The 11,784-nt window shown below is 34.0% G+C and overlaps 1 protein-coding gene across 1 annotated transcript in view; it reads right to left on the minus strand.

The window, feature by feature from the left end:
- Positions 1-6,083, minus strand: part of LOC142345616 (E3 ubiquitin-protein ligase rnf213-alpha-like) — a 71,368-nt gene extending 65,285 nt beyond the window's left edge. The window contains exon 1 of the mRNA XM_075397757.1: positions 5,209-6,083. Coding sequence (XP_075253872.1) covers positions 5,209-5,264 — 56 coding nt within the window. The 5' untranslated portion in view covers positions 5,265-6,083. The remainder of the gene's footprint in view (positions 1-5,208) is intronic.
- Positions 6,084-11,784: the final 5,701 nt, after the last annotated feature.

The following is an 11,784-nucleotide window of genomic DNA, read 5'->3' on the forward strand; positions in this document are numbered from 1 at the left end:
AAAGATGTCGCAAGGCGAGAAATAATTTGGCATTGAAGCCAAAATTTGCTTGATAAATAGAAATGCACAAATATGCAGAAGCCGGCAAAAAAATTAGAAACTAGCAAAAAACAGAACTCCATGGCTTTTCGATGTCAATGTGACCAAAGTTTCAATTCTTTTATTTACACACGAAGGACGCAAAGAGCTCAAAAACTTTTGTTGACGACTTGAGTTCATGAAGTTTGAAGATGACTAAACAATCCAAGTATTTGAAAAACAAAAAGTGTAGATTTCTCTGAATTATTAAGACATATGTCAATAATAACCAATTTTTCTTTCTTAAAATGTAAAAGATTACTAAATTACAGGCTGGCAGAAATCTCTTTGCTCAAATAACATACAAACAGAGGCGAAAATGACAAAACTGAAAAAATGTATAATTAGCAAAAAAAAGTGAAATGCCGAAGTTCTTGAAGCAAAAATTCTCAAAAACAAGATAATGCTACTAAAATCTGACCACTAACACAAACACTTATCCACTTAGAAAAGAGTTTATCGGCACCCAAAGTTCGAATAATTGCATAGGACAAAGCTTTTACCATAAATTGGAAAAAAGACAATCTTTAGTCACAATTTGCCAGATTTCAAGCTACCAATATCTTTAAAATTAATTCCAGATTGCTATACAATATTCCTCAACTCATCTCTAAGCTGCCCGCCCCCCCCCCCCCAAAAAAAAAATCACTGGCCCCTAAAAAAGAAAAAAGGCCAAAATTTGAAATAACTTACATTTTAGAAACTAGCTGAAACTCCTTATATTAAAATCTTCAAAACTATTTTGTTGATGACAAAAACTGTCTTATCTTTAAGCACTCAAAAACAATTTTTTCTTAGATCAAAATTATCAGTAATCAAGTCTGTATTAGATGGACTTCGAAGAAGTCGTGAAACCATTTCTAGCTTTCAGAAGACTGCTATGAGCTTTAACCAATGTCGAATGCAATCCAGTTTAGGAAAATCTTAAAGAAAAGTTTTAGATCGGAGATGCGGCATGTGCAGTGATAAGGCAAGTGGTGGTGTAGGCAGATGTAGGTAGGTAGCCGGGGAGCAGGTAGGTAGGGGTAGATACGTAGGCAGTGGAGAGGTGGGAAATAGGTAAGGGGGGGAGAGGGGGTTGGTAGGTAGGCTGTGGGGTCTGTAGTTTAGATAACAAGGAGAGAATTATTTGGTTGAAAAATTCTCAAACTGATCACTTGACCTTGAATATTACAAGCAGTTCTTGATTACTTAAATAAAAAAGCTACTGTTAATGTCCAATGTTCGTAAATAAGCCAGAGATAAATGACCGAATGGAAAGAGGTCAAAATCCAAATCATGAACACAGTTCCTTCAGCTAAAAAACGACAAGATCCGAGATAAAAATCAAATTGACCAACTATCTGACGAGCAGTCCAAATGATCATTACCAACCAAGACAAATTTAGAGAAAAGCAAAAATTGCATTCAAAACGTATAAACTTTCAAAGTAAGCGTTTTGAATAACATGGTTTTAAATTAAAGATGTCGGAAGGCGAGAAAGAATTTGGCATTGAAGCTAAAATTTGCTTGATAAATAGGCATGCACAAATATGCAGAAGCCGGCAAAAAAAATTAGAAACTAGCAAAAAACAGAACTCTATAGCTTTTTGATGTCAATGTGACCAAAGTTTCAATTCTTTTTACGCACGAAGGACGCAAAGAGCTCAAAAACTTTTGTTGACGACTTGAGTTTATGAAGTTTGAAGATGACTAAACAAACCAAGCATTTGAAAAAAAAATGAAAAGTGTAGATTTCTCTGAATTATTAAGACATATGTCAATAATAACCAATTTTTCTTTCTTGAAATGTACAAGATTACTAAATTACAGGCTAGCCGAAATCTCTGTGCCAAATTAGATACAAACAGGCAAAAAAAGACAAAACTGGAAAAAATGTATAAATTTGAAAAAAAACTTTAAATGCCTAAGTTCTTGAAGCCAAAGTCCTCAGAAATAAGATTAAGCTACGAAAACCTGACCACTGACATTTATCCACTTAGAAAAAAGTTTCTCATCAACTAAAATTCGAATTATTGGATAGGACAAAACTTTTTAATAGGAAAAAATGACAATCTTTAGTCAGATTTTTCTATAACTCGAGCCACCAATATCTTTACAATTAAATCCAGATCGCTATACAATATTCCTCAACATCTCTAAGCCCCCCCCCCAAAAAAAAACAAATTCACTGGCCCCTAAAAAACAAAAGAGGCCGAAGTTTGTAAAAACTTACATTTTAGAAACTAGCTGACACTCCTTATATTAAAACCTTCAAAACTATTTTTTGACGCCAAAATCTGTCTTATCTTTAAGCCCTCAAAATCATTTTTTTCCTCTAAGGATCAAAATCATTTGTAATCACGTCTGTATTAGATAGACTTCAAGGAAGTCGTGGAAACCATTTCTAGCTTTCAAAAGACTACTATGAGCTTTAACCAATAGCGAATGCAGTCCAGTTTAGGAAAGTTCTCAAAGAGTATTTAAAAATTTAAAACAACACAATTGTGGTGAAAACATTCGAAAAGTGACCTTTCACCGTTAATTTAGACGTTTCCAGCACAATCAGTACATTATGCACATAAAAAACTACTAAAGTTAAGCAAGCGCGTATACTGCAACTAATTTCTATCCAAGCATTACTCGTTTATCCGCCATAAAAGCAAAAAGTTATCAGAAAACGAGTGGAACAATCATAGTCAAATCAAATCAAACAAAAAACATAGCCGGATGACTCCCGATGTGACTCCAAGTAACACTTAACAAACACCTTACCTAGCCAACCATAAATTGACAAAATTATTAACTTAATTATAACATTCAATTTATAACAAAAATGATATCTTTTCTTGGAAATTGTTCGTGAGTTGCGACTCCAAAAACACTGCATATAATAAAATATAAAATTGAAATCAAATGATATTAAACTTTGATAATATTCTAACAAAAGTCTCAAAACCTGTTCTCAACACTTAAAAAACTCCTGCTAATTCTTTGAACATCCATAGGACATACAAACGCTCTGTAGAAAACTTAAAACATTAACAAAAATAAAATCAAAGTCAGCCGATTCGATTGATTTTTAAAAATATGAGAAGCCAATTCTTTAATTGTTTTCAATTGGAAAAAAATCTTACAATTAACCTTAATTGAACGGTTCACCATGAAAAAACTTGAGAGACTGGAAAAAGTTAAACTTGGGATAGAAACATCGAACGGAAAAATTAAGAAGCTAATTAAATGTAGACTTTTTTCTTTAACCAAAACAAACTTAAATTGATATGTACAAAGTCAAAAGGCTACGAAAACTAACAAAAACTGGCGTCAACTGAAAAAATACCCCACATAAAAAAACAAGAGAAAGAGTACAAAAACCGATAAAAAAGCGGTATATAGGCGCAATCAGAAAAAAAGTTCAAGATTGCATATAAAACTCTAATATACCTTTGAGACGGTCAAAAATGCTCACAAACGTACAACTACTTGTTAATATGGTTTAAAAACATCACTTTAACAAAGTAAAAACTTAAAAACAACTGCTCCGAAAAGCTGCACGTGATCAAACAATATCGCTCGCCTAGCGAATATTTCTTCAAACCTACTTTCCTAGCTCTCTTTGAAAAAGACAGCAAGGTCCGAAAATCACTCCTCTCTGCTGCTCAATTCGTTCAACCATTTGACCTAAACAATTTTTCACGTGTTGGAGGGACTTTTGCATCCTGATTTAAATAGACTCCAAAAAATATTGATAAAACGCAGCCAGGAGACTCCGGAATGTACTTGACGTAAAAGCTACCCAAACGCCAGTCATCTACTAACTGAACAAACAGTTACATTCATACCTTTCAATTTCAAACCAGAAAACGGGAAAACAAATTAACAGGGAGGAGAAATTATATCTAAAGAAGTAAATTTTTAAATGAGATTCTCTAAAAGGTGTAAAGTTTAAACAACTTAAGGAACAGTTCCGGCTTATTCATTGAGCACCAACACGAAACACAAAGGCACTGAAGAACACCTAAAACACGTAAGAAATGATAATAAAAAATTATAAAGTCGATTTACTTATTTTATAAAAGTATGTGCTATCAAACCTCCAATTGTCTTCACTACGTATCAATAGCCCAACAAACAACCTTAAATAAATAATTGAAGGTACAAAGTATTCTGAAAGCTAGAAAGAAGGAGGAATTCGGCAACAATTCATAAAAAGAAAAGTTTAACGAAAAAAAGTTTACATTAAGCGAAATGAAACTGCAACAAAAACTAACCCAAAAATTGAAAGTTGCCGCAGAAACATGTCATGAGAAAAGATATAAACCACTAAAAAAATGTCGAAAACGTCTAAACAGTTTAATATTCCAAATTAAACTCTTATATATGATCAAGATAACACAAATGCTCCCAAACGTATAGTTAACTGTTGATATGCCTTAGCAAAACAATTTTACCTGCGAAAGTAAAGTAAAAACTAAAAGACTTTCTCGCTCTCTCAAAGACACGGCAAGAACAGAGAATAATTCTTTCTTGTCTCTGCTTTTCAATTCGCTCAGCCGTTTGACTTAAGCAATTAGTTTCCATGTGCGGTATTGACTTTTGCATCCTGCTTCAAATAAGCTCCAAAAAATTATCGAAAAAAGACGCTCCACAAATAGTCCTCTTCGAGTCGTAAAAACGGCAGCGCACCAATACAACCCAAATCCTTTGGATTTTAAAAAAACCTGTTGAATACCAACACACCTCTTCGAGTCGTAAGAAGAGAATGCTGAAACTAGCTTCAGGTATAGCTTTACGGCTATTAATTGGATAACATATAATTAGAAATTTGATAATAAAATTTAGGACCAGAGCCTTGCCCATATATTAACTCCTCCCCCCGGTGCACGTGCTAAATTTTTACATGGTATCATGCTTGTTATATAGCATCACATAAATTGTGATTGTTCAATTGCATTTGTGGAGTCTGCATGCGTTGCAACTTTGTGGTACTTACAATACCTAATGCTCAGTGTTTTTTTTTGCATGCATCAAGCTTTAACTGCGACGTTTAATTTCCTCATGAAAATTTAAAACGTTCACGAGCATTGCAACTTGTAGCATGCTATATTTTGACAAATTACAACGAAAATTGATTAATTGTATTAAACCTACCGTTTCTTGACCCGCTTGCGATGTTTAGCAGGTTTTTCAACCTCTTTTTCACTCATTCTCCTCTCAATCCACAATAATGAAAAGGAGCTGAACCAACTCCTTTAAAACGGGGGAAAAGTATGAAGGGATTAAATTTCAGGGATATTTTCGAAAAAAATGGACAAATTATTTAATATGACCTCTGGATAATTCCAAAAAATAACTACCGGAAAATTTGGCAGTTGAATTATACAGTAATAATAATAACTAAGTTAACAAACTCGTCAAATTATTGTACTAAGTAACTGTATTCAACGTAAAGCACTGAATACTGAACTATTGTTACTTGCAGTTGTGAAGAATTGACGAAATGCAAAACTAGAATGAATATATTTAAGCAGAGTAACGAAAAGCAACTCAACTCAAACAAACAATTTCTCAGAAATACTATTCACTGCATGCTTGCATGTTTTATAGCCAACTAAACTATGCCACCACTATCAATGAAAGCAGCATTAAAAGCTGTATCTACTACATGCTGCATGCTTATACAAAAAGCAGCATTTGCTTCAAAATTGTCGCTTGAAAAAATCAGTAAAATGTAACTTTTATAGATAACGTTTAGATATATTTTGCGTGCCAAAAATTGTTGAAAAACGAATTGAAATCGTATATAGTTAAAGTTTGGTAAAAAAATAACTGTACGTCAACTCGAAGGTTACCTGAACTGAAAATAAAAGAAATAAACAGATTCAATGGTTTACAATAAGACAGAGGTTTAGTAGATTAATTTAGGAGACAAAGTTAATCAAAGAACCCAACAACTTATTGACAAAACAAACAGTAACTCGAACTCGAACTAACAGTTGATTTATGTGCACACCGACCTAGAATTTGTAAATTGAACGTGTGCACACATGAACCCTTCTCGTGGATACCAATAGACAATGACGTCATTATGGCGACATTTTATCACATGAAGAGAATAACGCATTAGACAATCAGCGCAGGCATAAACTCAAAAATGTCGACATATTTACATTGAAAACTTAGAATAATTTAAATGCAGAAACAACTATCAACTTCTCAGTTATTCTCACATAGTAACACAAGTAAAAGCACAATACGACATAATTTTAACAAATTCATGTTTGTTATGTACAGGGCAGCAAAACAATGCAAAATGAATAACTGCAAACTAGCAAACATAGCTTGCAGATTGCCAGAAATTAGCTCCAAGCTTCGTAGATCAGTGGTTCAAAAATAATGAAAAGAATCAGACATCAAGGAAGATTTCGAGAAAAAAATGTCTTTCTTTTAACTGGTGTGTCTTCTTTGATTTAGACTGACGTAATGTAACATTGTCATCAACTAAACTTCAATTCAAGTTATATATCCTCATATGACTTTTGCTCTTCAGTGGCGCTACGTTGCAAATCGTATCAAAAATTGTAGAGACAAACAGAGAAAACTCCTTGAATGGAAACTAAACTATACACTTCATAATACTATTCAATATGAGACAAAAACGGAGAGAAATAAGAATTTATATACCCAAAAACTACCAACATTTTTTTGAAAAATTGTCGAGTTCAAAATAGAAAACAAATACTTGAAACAGAAAACTCGAAAGGAAAATTAACATCGGTCCCAGTCAAATGTCCACTTAACTAAACAGTTAACTTTACAATACTTTTGGGATCTTTTCAACAATTGCCCCCCCCCTTTTGCAAAAGGGGTGGCTATTCTTGAATAGAATTTAAGCGAGCCATTTATTAACCAATCAGAGACGACTACTAACTTTCCACGCATGCACATACTATGTTAAATTGAATAAAATACGCAATGGTATGGCAACTAGCCGAACGGGAATACTAAGCAAAAAGAATTTCCGACTGGCGGGTTGGTGGGCGCGCTTCGCCGCGATAAACGACCCGCGATTTCCGGACTACATCCCACAGCGCATGAGAGGCATGGCCGTGAACAGCGGTCCGCAATTGCGCTTAAACTATTATTCGGCTATATAAACTGTAGGCGAAGTAATATCGTGGTAAAGTATAGCACAGAAGGGGAGGCGATTCTCTACTAGGTACCAAAGGGTGCGCAATTGGTGAAAAGATCCTACTTTTGAATACAAAACAAACATAACCGACTAAACGTCGGAAGAATTGCTCTTGAACAACTAGAGGGAGCTCTAATCAATTGCAGCCTGTTTCAGTCGAGGGGGGGAGGTGGAGCCTTAATGGGACTAAGAAGTTCTATAGTGGGCTTCAAATAACCACATTAGAGGTTAACATATGCCACTATTAAGATTTAAAGTAAAAAATGACACCAGTTTCGGCGCACTTTTCATTTGACTTTTAGTATTAAATTGCCGCCAATTGAGTTCAGCTGCTTGAAATTGTGATTGAGAGGGAATTTTAGATCAAGCGAAATGCAAAAAGTCAAGGGCGTAAAAGTCACACGAAAAGTCAAAATTGTCGCGCGAAAATTTTGCATAAAAAAGACACACACGTTTACAATAATTGCTATGAACTACGTTCAAGAGCAATTAATAACGGAAATAAGGAAATAAAAGAAATTACGCAAAAACTACCAACTTTTTCTGAAAAGTTGTCAAGTTCAAAATCGAAAACGATTACTTTCAACAAACAGTCTGAAACAGTTAATTTTGAATAAGGATAGATAAAGGGAAATAAAGAGAAAGAAAAGAGATGAAAGACAAAGAAGCGAACAAAATCAAAAATTATTTTTAAAAAATTATTTTATATCGTTTAAAAACCTCCACAAGTCATCATCTCCCAGCAGCAGTTCTCTCGGGATCGCAATACCGAATCTGTTTGATCAGATATTACCAACGCACTACACGTCAGTTAAAACAGAACAGAGGTAAAAGAGCGAAGAAACTTAAAAGAGAATAGTTTAAGTAACCAATTGTACAAATGGACTATTCTGAGAAGCAAGAAAAAGCCAAAACTCAAAACTATAAAAACATAAGAAAAAACTCAAATTTCATTAACAAAAACGACCGTGATTGCCAAGAATGGAAAATGATAGGCTTGAGAAATTAAAAGGACATCTAAAATACTATAAAAAACAACAACTAAAAAAACTTTCTGTCGCTATAAAACTTCCTTTTGATTGCGTTCTGAAACGTTCAACTGTATGTTAAGTAATGGTTACGTGACTCTGCTTGAAAAAAATGAGAACTTCTGGCGTTTATCAAGAAACACGAAGTTAGAATTTCGAAGTGACTTCTGTAGAGTCACGTAACAATGCTTAAAACACGAAACGCACTAAAATACAGATAGAAACAGATGGATATAATACAGACACAGATAGATATAAGTTAAAAAACTATCGACGCCCCTCAAAAGCTATGGAAAATACATCCAGCGATAAATAAGTAAAGCTTATTAAAATTCAATGAGCCTTCACTAGGGACCTTTATTACACATATGAGTTCCATTGACCTTAAACTATTTAAAATTGAACTTAAGTTTCAAAGTGCTTAAGTCAATTTAGTGAGGTAAGACACACATAATCAAAATCTAATCACGCAAACGACCTAAAAACCTTTACTGGAGAGAGCGAGAAATGACATTTTGCACGCAAACGCAGCTAGTGAAAGGAAGTAATTCAGAAAAATAGACTTTTTCAGCTTTGCTTTGTGAACAAATGTAAAACGAAAAAGAGCGTCAGACGAGGAAACAAAAAACATAGCAGGACAAGTCCTGATGTACAATTCAAAGAATTTTCATTGAGTAAACAAAAAACTAGGCCTAGAATGAATTATGAATGGATTGGAAAAAAACATTTAGAAAAAATCCTATCCAAAAAATCAAAAACAGTAAAAATCGAAGTGAAATTGCCGCATGTGAACAAAAACCTCTAGCGAGAAACCGAATTTTTGTTCAAACACCGTTTTCTCACTCTACCTTAAAATTAGAGCAAAAAAATTTCACGCCGCAAAACCAATCGCTTTTTAGCTCCACTTCCTGTTTCGGCGTGACCAAAATCACTACTCCAATTTGACTACAAAAATCAAGAAAATGTGTGAACAGATCTTAAAAGACAGCGCCCCAAAACAATTCAAATTCTTTGAATTGTAAAAACAAGAGCACCGCATCATAGCTCCGCTCAGCTTACAGCTTAGTAGTAATAGAGTGAGTGATAGTCCCCGGGGGGGGGGGGGGTGGGGACCCCATGTATTAAAATAGGATATAGCGGTATTTTCGGAGTAGGGTCCCCCTCCATGTATTAAGATAGGGAATCGAATCTCCATGTATTAAGATAGGGTATAGGCGCGTACATGTATTAAGATTAGGAATAGAATCTGCATGTATTAAGATTAGGGATAGAATCTCCATGTATTAAGATTAGGAATAGAATCTCCATGTATTAAGATTAGGAATAGAATCTCCATGTATTAAGATTAGGAATAGAATATCCATGTATTAAGATTGTGTATAGCCGCCATGCATTAAGATGAGTCATAGCGGCCAACATGTATTAAGATTAGTTATAGCGGTCGACATGTATTAAGATTAGTTATAGCGGTCGACATGTATTAAGATTAGTTATAGCGGTCGACATGTATTAAGATTAGCTATAGCGGTCGACATGTATTAAGATTAGTTATAGCGGTTGACATGTTTCAAGATTATTTATATCCGCTGACATATATTAAGATTAGGGGTATTTTTTGAAAAATTGTTGAGATTTTTGTACATTTTTACACCGTTTTTTCAATAATTTCTAAATATTCTCTTCTGATTGGTTAAAAATGACAGCTTTTTGAAATAAAAATTGAATTGAAAAAGTTATAAATAACAGACATAGTATAAATTATGCACATCAAAATACAAAATTACTCAAACATTTACATTAAATTGGTATAAATTGTTATTAAAATAAGTGAAAACCGAGGTACATTTAGCCGAGTGGGTTAATAAATTCGACAAAAAGGAAAAACTTGCGTAGCTAACTGAGTAAAAGGTACAATTGTTGAAAACTAATGTCGACTTTATTGGGCACCAGCTTAGTGTATACCCCAGTAATCAAATTTACATATAGTTACTAATAAAATTTAGTACATGCACATCATGAACATTGTTCAAGTTTGTTTGTAAAAATTTAAATAGATGAAAAGCAGCATAAATAGTGTAGAACCCACACAAGTTTTCCATTTTCTGGAGTGGTCTGTGTATCATTTTCTGATACTTTTTATTCAAAAATTTGTAATGTGTGATTGATCGTGCTAGAGAATCCGCATAGTAATAGTTCCTATTGAGGCGACCAATCATTATCCAATGTTCACCAGCTTCACTGCTTGGGGAAGTGTTGATGATTGCAAAAGTAAATTTTGGTAAATTTGGGACAAAATCTGCTGGAAAGGATCCAATATACCGGAATTTAAGCTCTGGAATACGTTCAATAAGGTCACGAAGTGAGGTGTTATCCATGACAAATAAGTTTTCTTTTCTTTATCTCACAAGCTCCGTTTGTACAAGGATTCCTGACAGAGCAATCAAGTTGAAAACTTTCGTTCTGTTGAGAGAAGCAACAATCTTTGGATTTTGTGATTTTGTCAACCGTTTCGTCCTGGGTGCTCAGATGAAACAAAACAATAATTATAAGAAGTCCAAGGAAAATTAGCAAAGGAATATAAATATATATATTTGAAGTTAGTCTACCCCAGTTCACATCCATTAGTTTATTAACAATTGATGTAGAGAAAAACAGCTAGATAGAGAGGTTAAGCCTACAAATGTTCCAACAAAGTACATAAAATTGAAAAAATGATGAAAAATTATTAGACATTTTTAGCAACAGTCCCAAACTGATCAATTTTGACAGTGGACATCCTTTCTCCCAGAACAATGATTTCTGTTACGTTTCTTAGTGAACGATCAAAAAACATTTCCAATCGAATACTTTCACCACTGAGTTCAGGGTAATGAATATTTTCGCCAGCATCTTGAAGTGAAGTGAGATCGAATACAAGTATGTAGTGGTTCTGAAACTGATGATTCGGTAACGCAGGAATTTCCTCGTTAAAATTCATTGCTTTCATTGTTGTTACGTATGCTCTACAGTCATTAGTTGTATCAAGCGATACTATAGCTCTACCTCCACGAACAATTCTAAGTTCTCGCAAACCAAATTTCTGATAATGGGAAGGATTTTCTTGAAAATGTCCTGTGAATGCCGAATTGGTGTTCATCGCAATAGCTACTCTTCTGATTGGAGCATTGTTAAAAACATTTTCCTGAATAAACTGGTTCTGTCCTGAGGGAATAATAAATGCACGTGCAATGGTTTCCATAAAGTTGTAACAAGCAGGTTCATGAGTTAATTGGTATTTGATAGTCTGGTGATACACTTCGTTAACAACCACGCGTCGTGTAAATAAGGAACAGTCAAGAACCTTAAGGTAAACGTGAGGATTGTAGGAAATCATGTAGAAATTAGGTCTTGCACGAATCAATTTCAATCTTACTTTTGTATTTGGAAGCAGTAACTTTTCACATTGAAACAGGTCAATAGCTAATTTACCGTAGTAAGTGCTTCCATTTTTCAGCAGAAGTTCTTCCT

The sequence above is a fragment of the Convolutriloba macropyga genome, chromosome 9 (genome assembly GCF_964194025.1).
Source record: "Convolutriloba macropyga chromosome 9, txConMacr16.3, whole genome shotgun sequence".
Classification (NCBI taxonomy): domain Eukaryota; kingdom Metazoa; phylum Xenacoelomorpha; order Acoela; family Convolutidae; genus Convolutriloba; species Convolutriloba macropyga.